Source organism: Molossus molossus, unplaced genomic scaffold (genome assembly GCF_014108415.1).
Source record: "Molossus molossus isolate mMolMol1 unplaced genomic scaffold, mMolMol1.p scaffold_m16_p_3, whole genome shotgun sequence".
Lineage (NCBI taxonomy): Eukaryota > Metazoa > Chordata > Mammalia > Chiroptera > Molossidae > Molossus > Molossus molossus.
This window is the reverse complement of record NW_023425366.1, coordinates 119,545,674-119,573,018: the sequence shown is the minus strand read 5'-3', so window position 1 is coordinate 119,573,018 and position 27,345 is coordinate 119,545,674. Positions and strand designations below refer to the sequence as shown.

The 27,345-nt window shown below is 47.8% G+C and overlaps 1 protein-coding gene across 3 annotated transcripts; it reads left to right on the top strand.

The window, feature by feature from the left end:
• Positions 1–1,979: 1,979 nt before the first annotated feature.
• CCNF (cyclin F) lies at positions 1,980–25,785 on the top strand. Of its 3 annotated transcripts, XM_036280364.1 has the most exons (17): positions 1,980–2,028; positions 3,045–3,199; positions 4,539–4,645; positions 5,623–5,690; positions 6,916–7,109; positions 7,501–7,554; positions 8,273–8,377; positions 8,687–8,764; positions 10,591–10,742; positions 13,891–14,055; positions 15,532–15,655; positions 15,920–16,100; positions 16,568–16,655; positions 22,672–22,771; positions 22,870–22,997; positions 23,696–23,865; positions 24,607–25,785. In XM_036280364.1, exons 1-17 carry the CDS (start codon positions 2,013–2,015, stop codon positions 25,074–25,076), a joined length of 2,355 nt encoding a protein of 784 aa, XP_036136257.1. In that variant the 5' UTR covers positions 1,980–2,012; the 3' UTR covers positions 25,077–25,785. The 3 variants fall into 3 exon arrangements, with proteins under 3 accessions (XP_036136257.1, XP_036136259.1, XP_036136258.1); XM_036280366.1 differs by lacking the exons at positions 1,980–2,028; positions 3,045–3,199; positions 6,916–7,109 and having other exon boundaries at positions 4,613–4,645; XM_036280365.1 differs by lacking the exons at positions 1,980–2,028; positions 3,045–3,199; positions 4,539–4,645 and having other exon boundaries at positions 5,643–5,730.
• The last annotated feature ends 1,560 nt before the right edge of the window (positions 25,786–27,345 follow it).

The window sequence follows — 27,345 nt, the reverse complement described above, 5'->3', positions numbered from 1 at the left end:
GGAATTCTTCGAGTTCCCAGTCTACTTTATATTTCCTTCCTCTCCACTCTGCACCCTGTCATTGAATTTCTTTCTCATTCACCCCTAGGCCTTCAATTGCCATCTTATTCCAAGCAGGAACTTCCCTGAGCTCCCCACAGTCTAGACTTTTCCAATGAGTTCTTTCACCCTCCTGAAGTCCAGTGAAAAATGGGCTCTTCTCACACCCTCTGGGAGTGTCTCTCACCCCCGTGGGCCCTAGGGGCTCTTACTGCTAGGGCAGTGGGTAGGGGCTAGGGAATTCTCATAGTCAAGAAAATACCTGTTTCCTGAAAAATAAGAAAACTTTACTTCTGAATGAAGGAGAGCGATAAGGACATAAAGAACAAGACAAAGGACAACTGAGGAACTTTGAGTGACCAGGGGTGCTTTTTGGACTCAGTGACATAGTATTACAGGAGAGTTAGAGCGGTGCTCATTGGTGAGTCCAGTTTATTAGTGCCTTCAAGGTGCTCCCAAAATCTAATACTGAAAGAATATACCTTTGCTTGGGGGAAACTGGTAACAAAGTAACAATGCAGGGGAGAAGGGCAACAAAGTAACAAACTGGGAAATAGTAACCAATGGAAACAAAGATGAAGTGAGAAATTTGGGGAGCAGGCCCCAAACATGTTCCGCTCTAGACTTCCTGTGTATATCACTGCTCACCCCTCTGCCACCCCCAACTTCCAGAGCCTCAGCACCTTGTTATTTTGGGATCACTGAAATTCTCACATCTCTTATTGTGATCATCCATCTCCTCACTTCTCCATCTCCTACTCCAGAGTGGCAAGGAGCCTAGGCACCATGGGGTTCAGGGAATGTGAGGGATAGGGGAACAGAGGGGACATGACTGCTAATTGAGGCTGTGGGAGAAGGGGTTTGGGCTATGACCCAGATTCCCTAGCTTCTCCAGGCAAAGCTACTCTATCCTCCATCAACCCAGGAAATTGCATTTCTTTCCTTGTTAGAATGTCTCATGAAAGAGGTGGGATGTGAGTTGGTTCCTGAAAGACAGGCCATGTGGGCACTGCCTGATAACCATTGAATGAACAGAATAGAATGTTCAGCTGTGGCTGGCAGTAGCCAGTAAAGCAAGCAGGTGTGCACTTCCCTTTTACAAAGGGCTCCCAGGTGACAGGAGATACTGAGGACAGACTTGAGAAGATATCTGGACAAAGTGAAAGGGTTAGGGCTTGCCCTAATAGGTACGCAGGAAGGGTCCAGAGTGAGCCTCTTTCCTGGGGAAGAAGGGGTCAATGTGCTGGCTGAGTGGATGATTTGGGGCCCAGATCTCCAATTCCACTTTCTGCATTACAATCTATGCAGAGAGTGCCTGGGTCCCTGAAGCACCAACGGGAAGCAGGGCGTGAGGCCTCGGGGTGAGGGCCGTAGATCAGGGGGCGCCTGGGAGCAACGCGCGGGTGCTGGTTCCTGCGTCCACTCTGGTAGATGACTGCGTCAGTGCCCCAGCGGCGCTGCGCCCTACGCCAGATCTCACGCCCGGAGACGCGGAGGGTCCGCACAGACCTTCACTGACAGCCCACTATGCGCTATGGGTTCCGGTGGCCGGGACCTCTGACGCCAAGTAAGCAGCGATCCCCACGCACCAAACAGCCCAAGGACACGCGGCCTATGACGGACTAAAGAAACCCCTGCCCGCCAAGCCTGAGCCGCGCTCCTCCTGGACCCCCGCCCGAACCTGCCGGGGCGGCTTCCTGGCCTCCGCCAATTAACGGCCGGCGTTCGAATTCGCGTCCTGGAGCGACCAATCGAGAGCGCCCGGAGCAGACCAGTGGGGCGGGGCCGAGGGCAGAGCCCTGTAGACAGGCGGCGCGCGCCCCCCCGGACCGGCCAATGGAAGCGCTGGGTGCGTTTGAAAACTAGGGCGGGCGGCGGGGAGGGTCTGCGCGTGCGTGGGGCGGTGCACTCAGGGTTGGCCGGCGGCTGGAGCGGCTTAGACTGAGGCGGCTGAGGTGCCGGCGCAGGTGGCGATGGGGAGCGGCGGTGGTGAGCGCGGGGTGCAGGGTGCGGGATGCGGGATGCGGGATGCGGGCCGCGGCGGGCGGGAGGCCCAAGACTGCCCAGGCTGGCTCGAGGCTTTCGGCCTGGGGTCCCGGCGGCACCTCCCTGGCGCGCAGTTTAAATGCCAGGCGGCGCCCAGGTCCGCGTGAAAACCCCGCGCGAGTTCCAGCACCTGTGGAGGGCTGTGAGCGCAGTCGCGGTTTCGGTGGTTATCAGCATAGCGGTTAAGCGTTTCCATGTCTGTCCTACATCAAGGGAATGAGGACAGTGTGGTAAAGTCCATGTAATCTGTGGGAACTGTTCACCCTGAGTGTAGCTGCTGCTGATGGGAAGACCCAGGTGAAGAGCGGGATGGGGGGTGCAGTGCTGCAGGGGAGAGCAGCCCCATCCTGTAGGGACAGAGGAGAGGAATGGGTAAAAAACCAGGTAAATTGTAAGTGAGGGGTTCCTGCCCGGAAGTTCTTAAGTCCTCTGCTTAGAATGAGGAAGGAGCTGCTGGAGTTGCAGTGACCCCCTCTAGGGAGAGAGGACACTGGGCAGAGGGGGGGACTGAGCTGGCCTCCAAGTTCAGCCTTTGCTTCCCTATGGGGTGACCCTCTTAGTTTGGACTCGAAAACCAGATTGTTCAAGTCCAAAGATCCTTATTGAACATTATACATTTTAGTTATGTATGCAAACGAAAGCAAAGTGATTAGCAAGGGTCCCAGGGGGCTGGCTTCATTGGCTGCTTTTTTCCCCTTCCTGGTTGTCATCTGGGCTCTGGATCAGAAAGTTTCCCAATAGCCCAGTTAAACAATTATCTGCTGTTCACCAAAATACTGAATATTTGAATAAATGATGATATCTTATGTTATCCTTATAACACTACTCCTTTATTTATTCTTTGTTGAGGACGAGAAATATGGCTGATTCCTTTTATGGGGCAGGGGACCATAACTGTTAAATCATCTTCAGATATAACTTTTCTAATCAGTACAACTCCTTTGCAATTTTTTTTAAAGTGATCCACTGTAGGTGTGCCAAGTGTTTCTGTTATCCTACAAAGCGAAGAATAAGAAGAAGACCCCGAAACTTAACCATCTTGAGTCTCCCAGAAGATGTGCTCTTCCATATCCTGAAATGGCTTTCTGTTGAGGACATCCTTGCCATTAGATCTGTAAGTTGCCAGATGAAAAGAGTATCAGCCCTAGCATTGTTGGTCATACCATCAAGGCTTCATGTTCTTAAATGTCAGAACAGAACTTTGACTACAAAAGAGGGCAGAGAAACAAGGATGGTATTGTTAATAGATGCTTGAGGTTGTGATTGTAGGAAAGCTGAAACATAGCACACTCATTGTAATGTTTAACAGAGAAACCACTCTTTTATGGCAGTAAAATTTGCATTTCTTAAGAAATAAGACATTATACCTGAAACTAATTTAACACTGTATTCAAATTGTAGTTGAGAAATAAAATTTTAAAACTTTTTAAAAGAGTTAACATAATATTTAAAAGAATAAAAATATATTCATTTTTCTTGCCTTTTTTGTTTTGTTTTGTTAATCCTCACCCAACTATACTTTTTCCATTGATTTTCAGAGAGAGTGGAAAGGAGGGAGGGAGAGAGAAACATCAATGTGAGAGAGACACATCAATTAGTTGCCTCCTGAATGACCCCAACCAGTGCCAGGGATTGAACCTGCAACCCAGGCATGCCTGTGCCCTTGACCGGGCATCGAACCCACAACCATTGGTCCGTGGGTCAATGCTGTACTGCTGAGCCAAACTGGCCAGGGCTAAAAGTATTTTATTGAGGAAAAATCCTATGTAATATTCAGTACTAAAAGGGAGTTATTTTATAGGTATTGGAACTGCAGCCTCATTTTGAGCAGTTTAATCCAGGGCATATAGTAAATTTGTGGGAAAACAAGAACCCACTTCTCTAACTCCCAAAGCCGCCTCCATTTGGGTTATAATATCCATGGGTGCTGAGTTTCCAATGGCAGTGGGAACATTGGCACTTAAATTGCTAAGCATTAATCAAGTCTCCTGCTCACAGCAGAGGTTCCAGGTCCTACCTGAGGCTGCTGTCATGTCAGTCTTTTCCAAGAGCCACTGTTGACCTCCAGACCCCAGCCATGCTCTCACTATCAAGACTTCAGGTAGAGCAGCACAGAACAGATTTCTGTCCTAGCTGCTCCTGTTAGACCTGGTTTCTCTGATCCTTGTAGGTATATACTCTTACATAGGTGTCATCTCTCAGTCTAGATGCTTATTCCCCCTTCCAACACCACTGTCTCCACCTTTAGAGCCACAGAAAAACTTATCTCTGGGCTCTTTTCTCTATTCAAAGCAACTGTTATTTTGAGACAGAGAGAGGGCCTTACTACTGGGGTAGGGAAGGGGTTAGGAGACTACATCTGTCTATATTCTGTCTTCAAGAGCTCCAGAGGCATGGATTCTGGGGAGGTTTCTTAATAATCCCCAACCTACCCTGCTCCTGTTGTTCTGCAGGTGCACTCCCACCTGAAGTACCTGGTGGACAACCATGCCAGCGTGTGGGCATGTGCCAGCTTTCAAGAGCTGTGGCCTTCTCCAAGGAACCTGAAGCTCTTTGAAAGGTATCTGTCCCCTGAGAACAGCTTGGTTTTCTCCCATCTTGGGGTTTCCCTGATATTCCTGCCTGTGTCCCAAGGCCTGACCTGGGAATGATTTTCTTGTAGCCTCTGCCAATGCCTTCTTCCCCGCCAAGGAAGCAACTAAGGGCAGTAAACCTCACCCACTGAGTCACATGACTTCCAGCACAGTCATCAGTCATCCACACCACCAGCATGGGCCTGATTCTCATTAGTCACAGTGGTACTTCTGAAGAGTCCCTCTTGGGCTGTGACCCATCCCTTGTGACTCAAACCCAGGTCACCTGTATGCGGAAACTTTATTCAGCCCTCTTTTCTTTTGGTCAAAACCATATGATTTAAATCCTATTGCATTTTATTCACTGGCTGATCCCAGCCCCCTGCTAGAGTTGGGACCCAGAGGAAGGACCAAAGGGGACATGAGTCCTAAAGCCTGTGAACCCTAGTGTGCCAATGACTAGACCCACCATCCAAATGTGCCAGTGGTTTCAGGCAGGCCACCTGAGACATAATCCACAAACTGTACAATTTACCCTTTTAAAATGTGCAATTTGATGGTTTTTTAATGTATTCACAGTTATGTAACCATCAACACTATCTAACTTTAGAACATTTCCATTACCCCAAAATAAAACCCTATACCCATTAGTGGTCACTCCCTATTTTTCCTGCAATCCTCCAAACCCTAGGCAACTGCTAATTTATTTCCTCTCTGGATTTGCCCATTATTAACATTTCATATAAGGAATCATACAAGATGGGGCTTTTGTGACTGGCTTCTTTCACTTAGCATGTTTTTAAGGCTCATCCATGTTGTAGCATATTATGGATAAATGATATATGACTACATTACCTAAAAAAGTTTCTATTCAGAAAATACGTATTCTAGCTTTAATTCCTGTGATAGAACATAACTTTTATGCAATAAAACCTTGTGATATTTTATGTTCTTAATGTTGTAGGGCTGCTGAAAAAGGAAATTTTGAAGCTGCTGTGAAGCTAGGCATTGCCTACCTCTACAATGAAGGCTGTAAGTCCTTGCAGGGCTGGAGCTGGCATCGCCCTACTTGGTATTGATGTTTTAGAACAAGCATGAGCCCTTCTCGGTGTTTGTAATTTAGTTGTTCTTCTTGCTGTGTCTGGTGGTCTGCCTTACTGTCTTCAAGGAACTTGTGCCCAGAGGTGCCCTACTGAGGGACCCATTGATAAAATTTGACTTTTGCAGGTTGGGAGAGTCACTTGTTATTTTAATAAATCTTTTCATTTCACTTGGCAAAGAATGACTAAGCAGAGACTCAGAATGGGGGCTACTCAGGCAGCCAGCCTTCCCCTGGCTGCCCACCCTCTGTCCATTTATCACCACAACCCATGTGTAGACACTGGCTCCTCTCCTCAGCCACAGTTCCTCTGTGGAACTCTAGGGCAGTGGTCAAAAGTATGCCTAATTCCATAGGGTATCAATAACACAGGTAGCCAAGTTTCTAAACAGGAGGCAATTACAAGCAGGTCAAAGCCAGCATGGTGACTGTATTTTTTCACCCCAAAGGGTCAGGTGCTCCTTGAAAGAATCTTGTGTGGCTTTCTCCCAATTCCTACCTGTTTGCTTAGCACACCAAGGACTAGCCTAGAGTCCATCCTGTCCTGGTTCCCAAAGCATCAAGACTTGGGTATAGAAGCCATTTTTCTGCTTCTAAAAGATCTGGCATCTTATTGACAGCTAGCCCCTGCACATGATCAGTTGACAAGACTGTTGTTACTGATAGAAACAATGAGCATTCCTCCTCCAGGCTGAGGAGAACAGCAGTTGTGCCCCAACCCTCATGGCAGATAGTGGTTCCCAGACATAATTCACATACCATACAACTCACCTATCTAAAGTATACAACCCAGTGATATTTTGGTGTATTCAGAATTGTGTAGCCATCACCACTATCTAATTTTGGAAGTTCTCATTATCCCCAAAAGAAACTTGTTAGCAGGGGGTTTGTCAGCAGTTCTCAGCAGGAGGGGGTTGTGCATATGACACCTCCACAGAGAGCACCTTCCCAACCTTCAAAATCCAGGCTGTTGGGAAGACCCTGGCTGGGGCACATGATTCATAAAGTAGGGGAAGAAAAGGTTGACCTTTTCTCCTGAAACACCAGCAGCTCTGCACTGCAGTGGGCTTAAGGTTTTAGACTTTCACAAAAAACCATGGAAACTTTCCACATTTGTCCTCAAGACATCCCTGGGTTACATTCTGTGTGTCTCTACAGTGTCTGTGTCTGATGAGGCCCGTGCAGAAGTGAATGGCCTGAAAGCCTCTCGCTACTTCAGTCTGGCTGAGCGACTGAATGTCAGTGCTGCACCTTTCATCTGGCTCTTCATCCGCCCTCCATGGTCGGTGTCTGGAAGCTGCTGCAAGGCAGTGGTTCACGAGAGCCTCAGGGCGGAATGCCAGCTACAAAGAGTGAGTCCTGGCAAAGGGTGCATGTAGGGCAGGCTGCACTGGGCAGTTCAAACTGCATGGGATCCCAGGAGGTGAGAAAACCTTGGAGGGAGATACTGGGGACCATATAAAGTCAGAGAACTGAGGACAGTGGAGGCACAGAAAATCAAGAGTGGATGTGAGGGTCTGGAAATGACCCGCAGGACAGGAGGCCTCAGAGCTGGGGTTCAGGGGAATCTGGTGAGGGGCTGGACTACAGGCACATTGACAGCTAGAAAGGCAAGTTGGAGGTTCCATGAAGCAGTTGATCCCTTGCAAAGAGGGACGAACAGAGGCCATGGGACCCACAAATTAGGAGAGGCAGCCCCTGGATTTCTCTCCATTGATGATCATACTTCTCTTTTTTTTTTAGACTCACAGAGCATCCATACTTCACTGCTTGGGGAGAGTGCTGAGTCTCTTTGAGGTAAGTTGTTATCCAGCCCACTTGGACTCTGAGTTTGATGTGTGCCTGGCTTGGGTGAGCACACAGGGTACAGCGGCTTCATGTTTTCATGCTGCTTACCTTTCTGGTGGCCACAAACACCGAGGGTGAAGAAGTAAGTGAAAAGCAGCAAAAGGGGGTGTCAAGGGTTCAAAGCCAAATTGAGTCCTGCCTGTGAGAGGCCATATGGACCCAGACAGAGCATCACAGTTTGCACTGGACCAGGGGCTTATTTGTTTCATGGTTCTGCTATTGTTGAGCCTCTCCCACTCCTCATTCAAACCTCTCCACATTTGAGAAAGCTTTAACAAGATTTTTGATTAAGGAACCTCCTCTGCCGCAAACTCAGGGAAGGCCATAGCTTCTGGTGACAGGTATGTGTTAACAGTAGCAGGGGGGGACACTGAGGATGAGGGAGGTGGAGGAGCCTCAGGATAGCCTCCAACAACACCATCTGAGCAGCTTAGTGTGGACGGCTGGCCCTCCGGGTAGCCTAGAGCCAAGCCAAACACAAACATGGTCAAGAAGAAAGCAGAGCCTGGGGCGGCAGAACTCATGAATTTGTTTTCCACATTGGTTATCAAATTGTGTATCTTTAGAGAAGTCATTTCTACTCCAAGTTTACTCCATGTTTACTAAAGAGCAATGCGTGTGAACACTTAGAGGTATGGAGAATAAACTGTGCTTGGACTCATTCCAGGACGAAGAGAAAAAGAAGCAGGCCCATGAGCTGTTTGAAGAGTCTGCTAATCAGGGATGTTTGACCAGTTCGTACCTCCTCTGGGAAAGGGACAGACTGACAGATGTGAGTGGACCAGGGTGTGGGGAGAGGAGGAATTATGTTGGCCAAAGGCACACTCTCCAAATTGGTGCTTGGATGAGGTTGTCAGCACAGGAAGGGCATCTCCTAGGCCCCAGGGAACTGCTGCTCAGTGGGCTGCTCTCAACAGTGCCCCAAAATGACCACTGTCATTTGGAGAACAAGCTTGGAAGAAAATGCAGCCGGGGACCCTCTGGGTGTATTAGGGAAACATATAAGAACCCTATGGTTCAGTTCTGAGTTTTTTTAGAGACAAAACCATATGAAGTCATGGTGATTTTCTCCCATTGACAGATGTCCGATCCTGGAAGATGCCTCCACAACTTCCGGAAACTCCGGGACTATGCTGCCAAAGGCTGCTGGGAAGCCCAGGTGAGGCAGAAGCTGGCCTATACCTCCTAGGCTCTCACTCAGGAGGCAATAAGATTGACCCAGAACTGGAGTCATGTCTTAAAGGAGTTTAGCTTTGCAGTGTATGGGAAGGAGAGCCTGGAAGTGCTTCCTTCTCTGTTCATTACCATCCTATTGTCTCAAAGCCCATTGCCCCTAAACTAGCCCTTTAATTTCTAAGTGCTGTGGACTGCATTTGCTATCAAAATTTATACTGGTCCCTGAAGTTGTCTTGCAGGTAAAGCTTACCACAGCAACAGATCTTGAGGCTCCTTAAAGCAGGTTGGCATATGGAGTACTGTCCTGTTCTCATTTGACCTGCTCACCTGGTCATCTAGTGTCAGAACCAGGACCTCAGGGATTTCTAGTTGGTGTTCTTTAAGCACTCTCCCCTTGTAGCTGTCATGGTTTCAAGACAAAGAAAGCCAAATGGGTAGAAGCTCAATTAATCAAGTGGTTGAGAGTCATCTACCCTCAAAAGCTAGGAAAGAAATCACAAAGCGGTAGGTGGCTCAGCCTGACATGTCACAGAGCACTATAATGTTTATGTCTAAAAGGCAGTCAGCAAATTTACAGTTGGTTCTAATTGAAACTCAAACTCATCAATAAAAATAATAAGACCCTGATAAATTTCACAAGGCCTCAGTGCCCTCTGAGAAAAGAGGAAATAGACATTACTGGCCGTAACACAGCAGCATCCCAATCACTGCTGGCTGAAAGGGCATGCATTTTAACGAGATCACAGCTGATCACATTAGCAAATTATGTATATATATATATATATATATATATATATATATATATATTCTTGTGTTTTTTAATAGATAGTTAATAACTTCGGAAAATACATATTTTTTAATAGTCGCTGTTTTTGCTAGCAAAGATATAATAAAATAGTGTTCCTGTTAATGGGTGTGAACATCAAGGCCTGCCTGTCAGAAAGCACTTGGGCACAAGTAGCAAAACACTTAGCAGAGCCATTCCTGTGGACTGATCATGTGAGCAGACCAGGTACAGGTACTAAAAAGACTACACAAAGATGTTCCACAAAATAGTAAAACACATCAGAAATACCTGAAAAGGAAGAATAAGTGAAACATGCTTACAGATATTTCATTTCCTTAGGAACCACATTATTGTTAGGTAATCAAAGAATAGATAGATGTGTGTATACTGTGATCACAAATGCATATACATACTGTTACAAATGCATAGAAAAATCTGAAAGGAAATATATAGAAATGGTTCATAGCAACCGTTTCAAAGCTTAGTGGGTGCTGGGTGGGTCCTGTGCAAAGCAATCCTCACATCCACGTACCAAAGCAGGTGCTATATGCCACTTCATAAAGAGGAAAACCGAGGCATAGAACAGTTCCCCCAATTTGCCAGTGGCCACATACCCAGATGTTAAAGTCAGGTCATCTGAGCCTCCAGCCTGCTCTTTGCCACTTTGCTATGCAGCTTCCTTCTGGAGCATCTAGCTTTCACAATTGGAAGTTGAACAGAGACATACTTAATTTTTTTTTAAAGTTGCCAAAAGACTTACTGGCTAAGGAGCTGTACCAGGGTAAGAAGGGGACTGACATTTCATTATATACTTTTTATCCTTTTAAAACTCTTCATCATGTGATATAGTACTTCAAAAAGAATTATCAGAATCTTAGTCATGCTGGTTCCAGGAGTCTTAGAAGGCATAAGAAGTTCAAATACATATACACGTCTTCTCCCTCAACAGCTCTTTACATTTGGAAATGGAAAACCTCAAAAGCCACTGCTTTGTGCTCATTCTGCATATCTTTCCTTCTCAGTTGTCTTTGGCCAAAGCCTGTGCAAATGGAAACCACCTTGGACTAGAAGTGAAAGCTTCCAATGAGATAGTCTGCCAGCTGTTTCAGGCCTCCCGTGCTGCTAATAAGCAGGTGGTCTTTTCTGTGCAGAAGGGACTCAACGACACAATGAGGTGAGGGGTTCTGATTGGAAGGCAGAGTGACCTCTGGTCTCTGGGGTGAAGGGAGCTGTCCATTCTATTTCACCTGAGCCACTTGTCACAGAGCACTCTTTGTTGTCAACCCCACTAGGATCCCCCCATTTATTTGTGTGTGTGTTTTCTAAAACCAGTAATGCCCAAGTTATCCAGGGCTTTGAAGAGAAAATATTGCTCATAAGAAGTGTCTGCTCTCTCCAATTTTCCTTTTTAAGCCTCAGAACAAGTCAAACCATTTTGTTGTTGTTAATCCTCATCCGAGGATATTTTTCCATTAATATTTTTTTAGATAGAGTAGAAGGGAGTGGGGGAGAGAGAGACAGAGAGAGAAAGAGAGGGAGAGAGAAACATCATTGTAAGAGACATATTGATTGGTTGCCTCCTGCAAGACCCGTAAGGCAGCCGGGGATGAACCTGCAACCCAGGTATGTGCCCATGACTGGGAATCAAACCCATGACCCTTTTGGTCCTCAGCCTGACGCTCTAACTACTGAGTCAAACCGGCCAGGGCATGTTAAAACGTATTTCTAAAATGATGGGATTCAGCCCAGCTGATGTGGCTCAGTGGTTGAGTGTCGTCCCATGCACCAAGAGGTCACCAGTTCGATTCCTGGTCAGGGTACATGCCCAGGTTGTGGGCCTGATCCCCAGTGTGGGCATGCAGGAGGTAGCCAATCAATATTCTCTCTCATCGATGTTTCTATCTCTCTCTCCCTCTCCCTTCCTGTCTCTCTAAAAATTAATAAAGAAGAAATAATTTGTTTTTTAAATAAATAAAATGATGGGATTCATATCCCAAATTTCTGAAGCCCCTAAACCACCTTTTCTTTACAAGCTATCATTACGAGCATCAACTTGGTGTGTAAAATCCTATGGCTGTTTGAGCCAGCCTGACCCAGGGAGCAATGTGCTTGGTAGACTGAAACCCCAGCACTACCCACACCTTCCTGCAGGTCCATTTTCCTCCAAGGTTTAGAGATAAGACACTTTGTACACTCAATCACAGAACATGTTAGTAAAATAGAAAATGTGAACAATTTTGTAAACTTATGCAAGAGATTTAAAATACATTTGAATTGCCCTGGCCGGTTTGGCTCAGCAGTTAGAGCATCCGCCCGCGGACCAATGCGTCGCAGGTTCGATTCCAGCCAAGGGCACGTACCTTGGTTCCAATTCGTCCCTGGCCCTGGTTGGGGTCGTGCGGGAGGCAGCCACTCAATGTATCCCTTTCACATCGATGTTTCTCTCTCCCTCCCTCCTACTCTATCTGAACAAAACTGGGGAAAAAAAGTCCCTGGGTGAGGATAAAAAAAATAATAATAAAAATAATAAAATACATTTGGATTTACAATGGGCAGGTTACTCTAGCAGACAAAACCCATCACACAGTTAGTTCTCAGTAAACATTTAATTTTAGAAGGATCTAGCCTTTCCTGGAGAGGCTTGATAGGTCTAACACACACAATGAGGGATGCATCGTCCCACATTAAATGTCACAAAGCTGTCGTATTTTTTAATCCTGTGCCTTTGGCGGTGGCAGCAGCCCCCTCCCTCCTCCTCTCAGCTCTTCCCCTTTTCTGTTGGAAGAAATATGCTGATAACACCTCGTGCCCCTCTTAGTCTGCCCTTTTTTTTGGACTGTTGCTATTTTAGGGGGAGGATTTGACAAATTTCACTTTTTCCTTTTTAAGAACTAAAATAATTTTATTGAAATAATATTTCAGCCCTTGAGTGTCTTTCTGTTTTCCTCTGTGCCAAGCAACTGCCAACTTTTCCTCTTTTCTTACTAAGGTATAATTCACATGTAACATTATATCAGTTTCAGATTTAACCATTTTATTATTTTTTTATCCTTACCCGAGGATATTTTTCCTTTTTTTTTTTTTTTCTATCCTCACTCGAGGACATTTTTCCATTTTTTGTTCAGATAGAGCGGGAGGGAGAGAGAGAGAAACATCGATGTGAAAGGGACACATCGAGTGGCTGCCACCCACATGACCAACCACGGCCGGGGACAAACTGCAACCGAGGTACACGCCCTTAGTGGGAACTGAACCCGGGTCTCTCTGGACTGCAGGCTGACGCTCTAACCACTGAACAAACTCTCCAGGGCTCAGATTTAACCATTTTAAAGTATATACTTTGGTTGGTCTGTTTTTATAAATCAGATCATTAAGCCTGTTAAGTCTTTTTGCATAGGGGAGCTTCCTCTTCTGTTCCAGTAGTGGCTGGTTTAAACATGATGTTCATGCTATATTCCTCCTTCTGAGAGAAAATAGAGGCTTGTCTTCCTCCTTCATCCTCTCCCCGTCCCATTCTACCTTCATTGCTTCCCTCCTCCTGCTCCAACACTTTGACCCCATCTTTCCCTCCTTCCCTCCGCATTTACGAGATACTTCTGTCCTGGCTAACACCAGGATCCCATCCATCCTATCTGGGCAGAATCCTACAGTATCATGCTTTTTCTCTCCCTTACTTCTATTTCCTGCACCCCTTCTTGGTTCAGAAAGGCGTTTATCATAATCTGGCATCCTCGCCATTGCACGCAGCATTCTTTGTGATGTCTGTGTCCCTGAACCCAGATTTTAGTCCTCGAGGAAATACCCCATGTGTGTCAGCTCTGTCAGGATATGTGCTCCATCAGGGTTGGTGGGTGACTAAGAAAGTCCAACTCGTGAGCTCAGTGCATCCTGCTTTAGTTGTGTTCTTGGCTCTTTGCTCTAATGCAGAAGGTTTTGGTAAATGACTCCACAGGTGAGCTGTAAGAAGGCCAAAGCTTTCACACCTTTGAGTGTCTTTTCTCTGGTCCTGAGGTCTGTGATCTGTCCCCACCCCTACCTGGCCCCTTACCTGTGATATCAGGGCTTTCTAATGCCTGGGGTGCTCTATGGGGGAGGCAGGGAAATAGATATGTGAGCCCACCTGCCTCCCAGAAATGAAGTTAGGAAATGTGGGGCCTCCCCAGCCCCCTTGAATATGGCATCTCAGCCTGGGACTGTTCCTGGGTAAACCAATGATACAGATGATCAGCCCTCTCCCTCGGGACAGATGGACCATCTGAAATGGGAGACAGGACACTCGTGAATGCTTGCTCTAGTGTTCAGGGCTGGTGCTCTTCCCAAAGGTATATTCTAATCGACTGGCTGGTAGAAGTTGCCACCATGAAGGACTTCACAAGCCTGTGCCTTCATCTGACCGTGGAGTGTGTGGACCGGTACCTACGGAGGAGGCTGGTGCCCCGGTACAGGCTCCAGCTGCTGGGCATCGCCTGCATGGTCATCTGCACCCGGTGAGAAGTCCCCTGTGGCCATGCCCACAGGATGGTGCATAACACACTGGCCATGCCCTAGTTCATGGACTGGCTTTTCAGTGAAATAAAGCTTCAGTGTCCCACTTTGTTAGATGGGGGTTTTAATTTTAGGGAGTGCCCAAGCCATGTGGTCCTCCCCACAAAGGAACAGCAGAGCTGACCCTGGGCGTGTGAGTGGCCACTTGTCCCAGCACATGGTCTCAGGACCCAGGGTGGGCCTTGTTTGGGCAGGCTTAGGCTGGACCCCACTTTCCCTGGCCTCTGAAGGTGACTCAGCAAAGAGGAAAGGTCATAGTCCTCCACCCAGATCACAGAAAGATCGCTTGTTGGCAGTCAAGTTCCCAAGAATCTGCTTCTCAAGTACGTGTCATTAGAGACCTACAGTTAGTGGGGCTCACATCCCCTACCCAACTCCCCACAGCCCCACTCCAACCACACGGACAGTTTTGCCTTTGGAAGCAATATGGATGGTGATTCCCACCATACATTTTGCATTTCCCAGTTTTCCTAAACCAGATGGTCTGCCATTTCCCCTGGGCAGTGCTTTCTAGACCAGCCATCATTTGCAAGGCTTGGGGGAATGAGGAACAAGCTCATTGCACACAGTGGTGTGAACTACAGAGATATTGATTTCTTTTGCACAGTAACCCAGAGGCAGAAGGTCCTAGCTCATCATGTCATTGGGATGGATTTTCTGTTTCATGAAGTCACAGAGCAGCCCCAGTTTTTGTCTTACTCTTTGCCACCACCACCCCAAGACCCCTAAAGTCACCATGTCTACCTTTGCAGCAAGCTCAGTCACATGGCCACATGTAACTGGAAAGCATGGTCTCTGGATAGTCATGAAAGCATGGTTGTATGACCACAGATGGAGGGAGCATGGGCTCAGAGTCAGCAAGCAGACTCTGGCCCCCAGTCCACCCTCACCAGGGGAGGTGCCCTTAGCAGGCCACTAGACCAGCGTGTTCACTGATAGTTGGCTCTCATGGAGAATAGAGAACAGCGTGGCCACCAGCCTAAGGGACCATCAAAATTCCAGTGGCCAGATTCTGTGCTGTGTATATACCTTCAAACAACCTCCAGCTCAGTTCTGCTGGCTCACCTGCCTCCTGTGTTTAATCCGTTTATACTCACAGTAGAATCTGGCACAAAGCAGGGCAAATCCCCTTCACTCACTAAGAGGATTGACTAATCACGTCATTCTTGGGTGCCTTTTGCAGAAACATCCTTGTGCCTGGTGGTCTAGCCACTCACATTGATCTATGGCACCAATCCCTCCTCCTTTCCAGCCCCTTATGATAGGGCTGTGTGACCTTTTCTGTTCCCGTCTGTAGCCATAGACGTCCAGGTCTAATCTTTGCAGCCCTCCACCCCCACACCTGCTACTGAAGCCTAAAGTGGTTGCCCCACTGAGGGAATTGGGCTCAACTTTTAGACCCCTGCTTAATATGCCAGGTTCATCAACAAAGAGATTTTGACAATCCGGGAAGCTGTGTGGCTCACAGACAACACGTACAAGTACGAGGACCTGGTGAGGATGATGGGAGAGATCATTTCTGCCCTAGAAGGGAAGATTCGAGTAAGTGGCCTTTTGTTTTTTACTTGTAAATCAAAATGGAGGTCACATGAGGGAGCAGCAGGATCTCAGAGCAAACTCACAGTGTTGAGCTTTCCTGCTCTGAGAAGTCCTCCTGGACCCAGAGGTCATCTTATCACTGCATGCCCTGGCATCCAGCCTGAACATCAGTCATGCCAGAACCTGTCCTGGGCCAACCTCCCTGTTGAGTGGGTGGATGAGCTCTCTGTCTGCTGAGATCCCATGTCCGCCTCCTGTTCTGTCTAGGTCCCTACTGTGGTTGATTACAAGGACATCCTGCTGACGCTGATTCCTGTGGCACCAAGAACACAGCACCTGTGCAGCTTCCTCTGCGAGCTCTCCCTGCTGCACACCAGCCTGGCTGCCTACTCCCCAGCCCACCTGGCCGCAGCTGCCCTGCTGCTAGCAAGGCTGACACACGGGCAGAGTAAGGATCCTGCCCTTCAGGCCATTTGCTCAGCACAGGCTGAGCCAGGGGCCTAGGCAATTCCTGGAGTTAGGAGATGATGCTCAGATATAAGTGGGGAGGGGGGAGAAAAAGAAGCAGGTACACCTCTTCTGGAGAAGGAAACACCAGAATGGACTAAAAGTCATTCTCTGGGGGTAAGGTTCTAGCTTAAGTACAGGGTGAGCAAAAGTAGCTTTACCATTGTGAGCACACGAAACTGTGTATTCTTGTATTATTATTTATTAATTTTTGTATTATTTTCCATATGAACAATTTAAAACTACTTTTGCTCATCTCTGTATCTTCCACACTGTTGACAGTGAGTGGACATACTTTGTATGTGGAGTCTGTGCAACTCTGAGCTCCAGGAAATGCCACAACAGAACCATCTGTATTGGTGTGAGTGGGTGTCAGAACAGCCCCATCATTCCTGCTTTTCTCCCCAGCACAGCCCTGGACCACTCGGCTATGGGACCTCACTGGATTCTCTTGTGAAGACCTCATACCCTGTGTCTTGAGCCTTCACCAAAAGTGGTGAGTCTATAAAAGGAAGTAGATTCTCCCACCCTACTTCTGCCACAGAGGCTGTGTTGTCAAGTACAGGGGAAGAGAGGGGGCTCTCATAGGAGAGCCATCAGTCCACACACACCTTTCCTGAAGTGAGTTGTGTGTCTCAGAGTTGACATTTAAACATTCCAAGGCCATATTGCTTATTTCACTTGATGTATGTGCAGTACTAGCTCCTTCCAACCCAAGGCAAATTCCACAAGCAGCAGAACTTAATAGAAAAAAACAAGACCACCTCCCTAACTAGTAGGAATTTCAGTGTAAGACACATGGTCTAGCTCAGGAGCTAGCAAACTATGTTCCCCAGGCACACATCTTCGTGGCTGCTGCCCATCTCAGCTTAGCATGCAGCCTCTCCTCCCACTCCTCAGCCCACTCACTCTGTCCCCACTCCACCCCTACCATTTTCATGTCTACTAAAGCTCCCAGTGACCTCCTTCCTCCACCAGGCCACGCTGCCTCAATGTGCTCCCCCTCCTTGACCCCCGCACGAGAGTCTGGGTAATTCTAGCTTTCTGCTTGTCCTCATATGTTCCTGGAAGGTGTGACCTCTTCCAGGATTCAGAACACATCTAAACCTGGAGGCCCAGACCCCCTTGCCAACTTATCCAAGCCAGAAGTCCTCTCTTCCTGGGCCATTCCTCATAGATTACATGTGGTGCTCTTATGGATGAGGCCCTGGCATCATAGCTGAGACCTCAGGGCAGCCATTTCTGGATCTCTGGTCCTGCATCCCAGGAGCTCTGAAGGCCAATGCACTTTCTTTGTACACCTTGGGTTCTGATCCCCTCGGTCTCCACTGCCTGCCTATGAATACTCCCTTAGCCATTCCTGGAATACTTCAGTGGAGGCCTCTGAGCATATCACTTCTGCTTATCCCTTCTGGGATGAGATCAGAAAACCCCAGCATGGCCCTAGATCCCTCTAACTAGCCTCTTTGGCCCATTCACTGCTTCTCCCCACCCCCTGATGTGCTTTAATGTTGGAGGACCTGTCAGTGTTTTCCAGGGGTGACGTTGGCTTCAGCCCACCCTGTTTTCTCCTGGTGCCCAGATCTCAAAGCTGATAGACTAGGGGTGCAGGTCATGGTCAGTATGTGTCTGACCCCATGGTCGCTCACACTAGGAGTGCAAATAGTTGTTAGCTGGCTACCTAAAATTATTGTTAGGCTGTCACCGTACACCCCCATTTCCAAACCAGATAAATCAGAACCATTTATTTTACAAACAACTTTTTTCTGAGTACAATTCCACAGGCTCTTAGTATACTCAGAATTGTACAGCCATCACCACAGTCAATTTTAGAATATTTTCACCACCCTCAAAAGAAAAACTTTGGACTTCCAGTAAAGATGGCGGTGTAGGTAAATGTGGTACTCACCTCCTCCCACAGCCACAGCAAAATTACAGCTAAACTACAGAACAGCCATCATTGAGAACTGCCTGAACTCTGGCTGAATGGAAGTCCTACAACTAGGGAACTGAAGGAGAAGCCAAATTGAAACTAGTAGGGGCAGAGACGCAGAGCAGGCTGGTCCCACACCCACATGTGCCAGATAAAAATCAGGAGGAATATCTTAGCTACAGAGGTCACCACTGAGGAGCAAAGAGTCCCAGCCCCACACAAGGCCTCCCAGCCCAGGATTCCAGTGCTGGGAAGAGAAGTCCTCCTAACTTCTGGCTGTAAAAACCAACAGGATTGAGGATGAGGGAAACAGGGCTGCTGGAGTCTCAGGCAGTTCCTCTTACAGAGCCCATGCGGGGATTTACTCAGATTCACTCCCTCTGAACTCCAGCACTGGGGCAGCAGCTTAAAAGGCCCCAGAGACATACAGGGAGGAACTGAATTGTCTGTCATCAGAGTGAGAACTGGTGGGGGTAGCTTTCTCACAGATGTGCTGGAGGAGGATGTTGTTCTTTTGATGAGCCCTCCCCCAACAGAGCCAGCAGGCGGGTGCCATATCTGAAACTCCATAAACCTGGCTCACAGTGTTTGCCCCTCCCTAGTGATTCCCTGAGCACCCCCAACCCCAGCTTTTAGGCCCACTCAAGCTGTTTCCAGTGGCTTTTCCATACAAATGACCTGTGTTGGCTCATGCTTCAGATTCTCCTAAAATCTCTCAAGCAAGCAGAATCTGGTCTCAGCAGTGCCCCATCCCTCTTGCTAAGTGGTCCCAGGCCTGGCACTAGCCAGTCTTGGTTTGCAGCTTGTCCTCCCCTGAGTACCTCCAAATCCAGTACAAGTAGCAGCCATCTGCAGATCGCTTTGTAGCTCATGCCAGGTGGCCCTAGGCAGAACACGGTTGACCTTGGCCTGCACTTTATGGGAGACTGCAGAGCCAGCCTACTCAGTGGACAGCTTCAGATCAAGTTGAAGCATGATCACCCAACCACCTCCACAAGTGACACACTCATGGGGCAGACATAGTGGGCACCAGAGTCCTGCTGAAGTAAGTCCTACTCTGGAGTGGGCCCCTGCACAGTTAATCCTCCACAGAGGTTGGTGGTCGCAGCCAGTCCTTGCAACTGATCGGCCTGGGGGTAAATCCCTCCCATTGACATGCCATCAGCAGTCAAGGCTTAACTACAAGAGGACTGTGTCCACAGCCCACACAGGGGGTGCACCTCAAGTGCCCAGCTTGGGTGATTGGGGAGGCTATGCCATCGGACCCTACAGAATACATACTACATTAGTCCACTCTACCAAACCTGGGAGATGTAGCATCTCTGCCTAATTCGTAGAAACAAACACAGGAAGGCTACCAAAATGAGGAGACAAACATATCCCAAATGAAAGAACAGAACAAAACTCTAGAAAAAGAACTAAACAAAATGAGGATAAGCAATCTAAATGCAGAATTCAAAACACTGGTTATAAGAATGCTCAGTGAACTTAGTGAGAATCACAGTAGCATAAAAAAGGACCGGTCAGCCCTGGCCGGTTTGGCTCAGCGGTTGGAGCGTCAGTCTGTGGACCAGAGAGTCTCGGGTTCAGTTCCCGCTAAGGGCACATACCTCAGTTGCAGTTTGTCCCCGGCCCTGGTTGGGGTCATATGGGTGGCAACCACTTGATGTGTCTCTCTAACATCGATGTTTCTCTCACTCCCTCCTGCTGTATCTCAAGATAAAGGAAAAAAAAAAACGTGTCCTCAGGTGAGGATATACATTAATTAATTAATGTTAAAAAGGACCAGTCAGAGATAAAGGATACACTAACTGAAAAGAATAATTTACTTGTCTGGCTGGTATGGCTCAGTGGTGGTTGAGTGTCTACCTGTGCACCAAGAGGTTGCCGGTTCGATTCCCAGTTGGGACACATGCCCAGGTTGTGGGCCTGATCCCCAGTCAGGAGCATGCAGGAGGTGGCTGATCAACGTTCTCTCTCATCAATGTTTTTATCCCTTCTTCTCTCTCTAAAATCAGTAAAGGGGGGGGGATAAAGAATAATTTACAGAGAATCAACAGTAGAGTAGTTTAAGCAGAGAAACAAGTTAGCAATTTGAAATATAAGGAAGCAAAAAACACCTGATCAGAACAGCAAAAAGAAAAAAGAATTTTAAAAAATGAGGGTAGTAGCCCTGGCCAGTCTGGCTCAGCGGTTAGAGCATCAGCTTGCAGTCCAGAGAGACCGGGGTTCAGTTCCCGCTAAGGGCGTGTACCTCTGTTGCAGTTTGTCCCCAGCCCCGGTTGGTCATGCGGGTGGCACCCACTTGATGTGTCCCTTTCACATTGATGTTTCTCTCTCTTCCTCCCACTCTATCTGAACAAAAAAATGGAAAAATGTCCTTGGGTGAGGATAAAAAAAAGAGGATAGCATAAGGAGTCTCTGGGACAACTTTCGCATATGGGGGTGCCAGAATGAGAAGAGAGAGAATAAGAAATTGAAAACCTTTTTGAAAAAATAATGACAGAAAAGTTCCCTAACCTGGTGAAGGAAATAGACATACAAGTTCAGGAAGCCCAGAGGGTCCCAAACAAGATGAACCCAAAGAGGACCACACTAAGACACATAATTAAAATGCAGAATGGTTCAAGAAAGGATCTTAAAAGCAGCAAGAGAAGGGAGCTCCAATAAGACTGTCAGCTGATTTCTCAACAGAAACTTTGCAGGCCAGAAAGATTGGCAAGAAATATTCAAAGTGATAAAAAGCAATGACCTACAACCAAGATTATTCTATCCAGCAAAGCTATCATTTAGAATCAAAAGACAGATAAAGAGCTTTACAGAAACACACATGCACAAAAAAAAAACTAAAAGAGCTCATCACTTAACCAGTAAAATAAAGCATCTTTCTTTGAGAAGAAAAAAAAAAAGATGGAAAATATGAACAATAAAATGGCAGTAAATACATATCTATCAACAATTGAATCTAAAACACAAACAAGCCAAACAGAAACAGACTCATAGATACAGAGTGTTTTGACATGTGCCAGATGGGAAGGGGGTTGGGAGGATGGGTGAAAAAGGTGAAAGGATTAAGAAGCACGAATTGTTTGTTACAGAATAGTTATGGGATGTAAAGTACAGCATAGGCAATATAGTCAGTAATCTAATAACTACGCATGGTGTCAGACGGGTGCAAGATTTGTCAGGATGACCACTTAGTTATATAATGTCTAATCACTGAAGTGTACACCTAAAACTAATATGATAATGTATGTCAACCATAAACACTGTAATTGAAAAATTATTTTAAGCCCTGGCCGGTTTGGCTCAGCGATTAGAGCGTCGGCCTGCTCCAGAGAGACCCGGGTTCGGTTCCCGCTAAGGGCACGTACGTCGGTTGCAGTTTGTCCCCAGCCCTGGTTGGGTTGTGCGGGTTGCGACCACTTGATGTGTCCCTCTCACGTTGATGTTTCTCTCTCTCTCTCCCTCCCACAATATCTGAACAAAAAATGGAAAAATGTCCTCGGGTGAGGATAAAAAAAAAAAAGATTTTAAAATGGGAAAAAACAACCATGTACTCCTTACCTATATCACCCCATTTATTCCCCTCCCTTCCTGCCCTAGGCAAACACTCATCTACTTTCAGTCTCTATGGATTTGCCTGTTCTGGACATTTCATAGAAATGAAATCATATAATATGTGGCCTTTTGTGGCTGGCCTCTTCCACCCTCATTTTCCACGATAATGATATTCTTTGGTGTAGATATTGTGTTTATCATTTGTGTACTGATGGATGTTTGAGTTGTTCACACCTTTTGACTATTATGAGTCATGCTGCTATGAACATCTATGGACAAGTTTCTATATGGACATGTTTTCACATTTCTCTTGGGGATACACCTGGGTTTGAAATTGCTGGGATATAAATGACTCTAGGTTTAACTCTTAGGAATTGCTAGACTTTTCCATAGTAGCACACTGTTTTACCTCCCATCACTGGGCAATTTGTTTGTTTTTTAAATTTAGAGAGAGGAAGGGGGAGAGAGAGAGAAACATCCATTGGCCACCTCCTGCATGCCCCCTGCTGGGGATTAAGCCCAAAACCGAGGCATATACCCTGACCAGGAATTGAACTGGGACCTCTCAGTCCATGGGACATTGCCCAATCCACTGAGCCACACCAGCCAGGCTCACTGGGCTATTTTTGAAAGTATGTTATCTCCTCTCATTTCTTTTATTTTTTTTATCCTCACCCGAGGACATTTTTTCATTTTTTGTTCAGATAGGGTGGGGAGGGAGGAAGAGAGAGAGAAACATCGACGTGAAAGAGACACATCGAGTGGTTGCCACCCGCACGACCAACCAGGGCTGGGGACAAACTGCAACCGAGGTACATGTCCTTAGCGGGAACCGAACCTGGGTCTCTCTGGACCGCAGGCTGACGCTCTAACCACTGAGCCAAACCGGCCAGGGCTCTCCTCTCATTTCAGTGAGGGAGGCTAAAAATGGGATTCTCTTGGGCTGGGGATGCTGATAATGCTTGTCCTGGAGCCCTACCTGTCCCCCACTGACCCTCATGTGTCCCTCTGTTTGCAGCTTCCATGATGACATCCCCAAGGACTACAGACAAGTTTCTCTGACTGCCGTGAAACAGCGATTTGAGGACAAGCGCTATGAAGAGATCAGCCAGGAGGAGGTGCCACCCTTCTACCCTGTCTTCTGGTTGGGGTGGGGACAGGCCCCCACCTAACCCTCAGGGCCTCTTCTCTCCCTCTGACCCTGGCTTCCTCTCAGGTGCTGAGCTACAGTCAGGTGTGTGCCGCACTAGGAGTAAAACATGAGAGCCCGGAGCCCACGTCTTTCCTCAGCTCAGGGGACTTTCACACCTTCCTTAGCTCTCCTTCTGCAAGGAAAACCAAGAGGTTAGTAAGCCCCGTGTCTGTAAGGGTGCAATGCAATATTGTAACTGCCTGAGGGGCTCCATTATCCCCTTTTCCACAGGGGGCTCCTAAGGCATAAACAGGGCGAAGGAACAGATCCCATGAAATTGAAGCTGAGTTGAATTCAAGCTTTAAGGCCCTTGGGCCTGAGCTGTACTCTCTGCAGGCCTTTTCTCCTTCCTCTAATGAGCTGTTTTTCTTTGACTGGTACCCTGTGAGGGAAAATGGGCTTGAGCACAGGTTGAACCCAGCTCAGGCTCTGACTCTGCCATGCACCTGTCACATGTCACTCTCTCCCTAGGCCCTCTACTTCACAGTGTTGCTGGTATTCCAACTATAACCTAATTAGTGTCCTCAGAGCCTCCCTTGCTCATCCTCATCTCCACCCTAATCTATGTATATCCCCTTTACTTCTGTCTCTCCCATGTCAATATCCTGGCTATGTCACCTTGAATAACTTCCTTTCCCAACTTCACCCACCTGAAGAACTCTTAATTGATCCTGCAAAGCCCAGATGAGCCAGGACTCTCACTGCACCTCTGGCCTCGCCTCTGGGACTCCAAGGGCAGGCACTGGGTGGCTGTGTTGTCTCTCTCACAGCACACTGGGACAGGGCGGGCAGGCACCAAGGACCTAATGCTGCTGCCTATGACTGGGTTCATGGCTCCTCCTTGTCATAGGAAGCGAGAAAACAGCCTCCAGGAGGACAGGGGTAGCTTCGTCACCACACCCACCGCAGAGCTGTCCAGCCAGGAGGAGACGCTACTGGGCAGTTTCCTGGACTGGAACCTGGACTACTGCTCCGGCTACGAGGGTGACCAGGAGAGTGAGGGCGAGAAGGAGGGTGATGGTGAGTCCCCTGGCCACAAAGCCACCCAGGGGCTATACCAAAGGAGGTAGCAGGCAGAAGGGCAGTTCTTATTGAGGGCCCCTGGCTTTACCTGCAGGAGAACATGTCTAGACACAGGTAGACATGTGAGAGCAGAGTCCCTAAGACACCACTGTAGGGGTTGGGAGGAAAAGGATTTAGGTCAAATGTGTGTTCAGCTTCAGCCAGGCCTTTGTTGGTGGAAGGGCATCACCAGGGCAGGGGAAGAGGAAGAAACCCTGTCTGAAGTTTATAAGATCTTTCTAGAACCTTGTTTGAGATGTGCCCCCCCACTGCCCTGTTTGACTCTGCCTCACACACTCCTCCAGGGTCCAGGGGAGGATATAGGGGGCTCTGTCCCTATGTTCTCAGGCAGCTGTCTGCATAGAAAGCCCAATTCAAGCAGTTTTTGTCAATTCCCAATTGCTTGCTTTTGTGTCTATTCAGGGAATTAAGTAAATTATTAGATGACCAGTTTGTTGTCACTTCCTATTGTCCCCCAAGTCCTATAAGCCATATTGGATGCTCCAAGCTTGAGGCCCTTCACCCTCCATTCTTTAACCCAAAGGAGATCAGTACAGGGGACTATCTAGTGAGGTCCAGCATATGTAGCCGAGAGAGCTGGGTGAGAGCTGGACCATAGGCCACTGGGGTCCCAGCTGGGCAGGGGGTCACCCCAAAGCTCAGTCTGTGCCCTGACCTCTCCCCTGACTTCTCCTGTAGTGACAGCTCCTAGTGGTGTCCTTGATGTCACTGTGGTGTACCTCAACCCAGAACAGCACTGCTGCCAGGAATCAAGTGATGAGGAGGACTGCTTAGAGGACGAAGGATGCCAGGACCTGCACACCATGGTGCCAAGCACCTGCACACCTCTGGCCCTAGGGCCCAAGCCCCTTCTCTGTGGCAGCAGGGAACTGGGCATGGACATTATGACCTCAGGATACTCCTCCATCAGCAGCGTGAGTCCCACAAACTCCATGGACAGCGGCCCTCCCCAATCTACCTCAGCACCTTCTCCAGGCAGTGACTCGAATACACTGCCTTGCCATCATCATGCCAGGAAGTCATGTTTACAATGTCGTCCCTCGAGTTCCCCAGAGAGCAGTGTTCCCCGGCAACAGGTGAAAAGGAAAAACCTATCTGCCCCCAGCAAGAAGGAGCAGGACACGAACTTGGGCTTCCTGAAGCTGTGAGTGTGTGTTTGCTGCAGTGAATGTTTGTGGAGAGAGTGCTGCTGATGCACTAGCGAGAAGTGGGAGCACTGGAGATGGATGATGTGTAGATCCTGGTGGCCTCAAATGGGAACTGGGAGAGAACTTAGGGAGGACACTGAGTGTCTTTCACCAGGGGAGTCCCATTCGAGCCATCAGAATGTCTAAATCTGAACAAAAACTCAGCTCTTTCTCTTTGAAAAATTTAACCTCAAAGCAACACCGTGTGAATCCTAGTTCTCTGTGCCCCACTCTGTCTGTCCTGCTTTCTCTCTAGGAATCTTAAGCTCGTGGCCTGATAACCCCAGCCCCACTGAAACCCCATAATGGGAACTGACAGCTTTCACAATTGAGAACACATGTGATCCAGCTGGCCTGGCACAGCTTCCCCCCTCCCCACATCTATCTGATTTGGGGTTCTATGGGGAGCTGAGAGCTCTGGGCACAGATCTGTCCCCATGGTCACCTACTCACTCACAGAGCAGAGGGTCCCATGGTGAGGGAGCCCTGCCCTATGCATTGTCAGGGACTGCATGTGATGACCAGGCATGGAGGGCCCTGACTTTTTGCAGGCCAGGGCCTCAATATCTTGGTCATAGGCTCCCTCCTTCCCACATTCCCAGCTCACTTTAGAAATCTGTCCCTCCTCCCAGAGTAATTTGTCTGTGTCCCTAACAGATAGTGTCCATATGAACACTTTTTTTACTCAGATAGAGTGGGAAGGAGAGAGAGGAAGAGAGAGAAACATCGATGTGAAAGGGACACATCGAGTGGCCGCCACCCACACGACCCAACCAGGGCCGGGGACAAACTGCAGCCAAGGTACGTGCCCTTAGCGGGAACCGAACCCGGGTCTCTGTGGACCGCAGGCTGACGCTCTAACCGCTGAGCCAAACTGGCCAGGGCTGAACACCTCTTTTTGTTCTGAATTTCTGGGCCATTTCTTTTCCTGTATTTTTATTCTTCATTCTAAGATGAAAATAAAAGAAAAATTTTAAATAGAGGGGCTTGGGCCCCTTTAAAAAGGTATTAAAATTTTAAAAACAAGGGATTATTAACATTATTTAGACTCAGCTAAAGAAAATCTAATTCAAACCCCTCAAAACTATCCTGACACTGTTTATGCACAGAAAATTTTCCTAGAGAGGTTAGCCAAGAATAAAATAAACCAAAAAATCATTTGTAACATCTGAGGTGACCCAGATGCAGAAGAGCAAGATTGAGGACCTCTCCCTGCCTGCAGGGTGGGGTGGGTCTGCTCTGGGTTCTGGAAAATAACTAGCTGAGAGACTTGGACTCTCCTCAGGGGACAGCAGCCAAAACACTTAAGAGATCTTCCCAAGAGTGACCCTGACCTCTCAGTTGGGTTGACCACTGACACTCTCACAATGCTTCCTCTTCCTCTTTTGTTTCTTCTCAAAATGTCAAAAAGAACCACTTGGCCTGGAGTGTCCCCCTAATGCTCTTGAATCAGAACTGCAGGGATGTGAAGATGCTGGCTGACTGGTAGCTTGTGTGTGTGTGTGTGTGTGTGTGTGTGTGTGTGTGTGTGTGTGTATGTGTGTGTCCCTGTGGGAGCTGTCTTTGCTACTGTAAGAGAATTCTGCAACTGTGTGCCCCTGGGCATGTGTGAGCCTCAGTTTCCTCACCTGTAAGATGGAGCAATAATACCTACCTCACAGGGGTGTTGTGAGGATTAAATGTGATGAGGATAGTGGAAGCTGAGTGATGTGCATATCTGAACTGCCTTTTTGTCACTTCCTACTTGTCACTTCTTGTCACTTCCTACTGCCACCCTAAGTCACAATGGGACACTTGTCCATGGCCCTTTATCAAAATCCCAACTCTGGGTGGAGCTAGTTCTTTGCCTTCTCCCAGCCTGCACCTGTCGGAGAAAACTATTGTGGAACATAATGTTCCATGGCCACAGTATGGAGTTTCCCTGCATTGTCCCAAGTTCTAACAATCACCTCAGTGCCCTATGACTAGTATGGGGTCTCCAAAGTGCCGATGGAAGCATTTTCCCCTCCCCTCCTACCTCACAGAGAATCTCATTTTTGGCAAGAATGGCATCAGCCTCCCTGCATTAGGCATGAAAACAGGCCACTGCAGATGGAAGAACCACCTCAAGAGCAGTCCCTTGGCTGCCGGGGTCCCCAACCCCTTTCCCTCTCTGTGCCTAGCTCCCTCAACTCCCCTCCTTCATGTCTCTCTCCCCTATGTTGCAGCACCTTTTTTTTTTTTTTTTAAT

What these genes read in the sequence shown, in the direction of transcription:
- CCNF (XM_036280364.1), top strand. An exon ending in CTACCTCTACAATGAAGGCT is followed by an intron (nt 5,691 to 6,915) that starts GTAAGTCCTTGC and finishes GTGTCTCTACAG; the next exon opens with TGTCTGTGTCTGATGAGGCC. An exon ending in AAAGGGACAGACTGACAGAT is followed by an intron (nt 8,378 to 8,686) that starts GTGAGTGGACCA and finishes TCCCATTGACAG; the next exon opens with ATGTCCGATCCTGGAAGATG.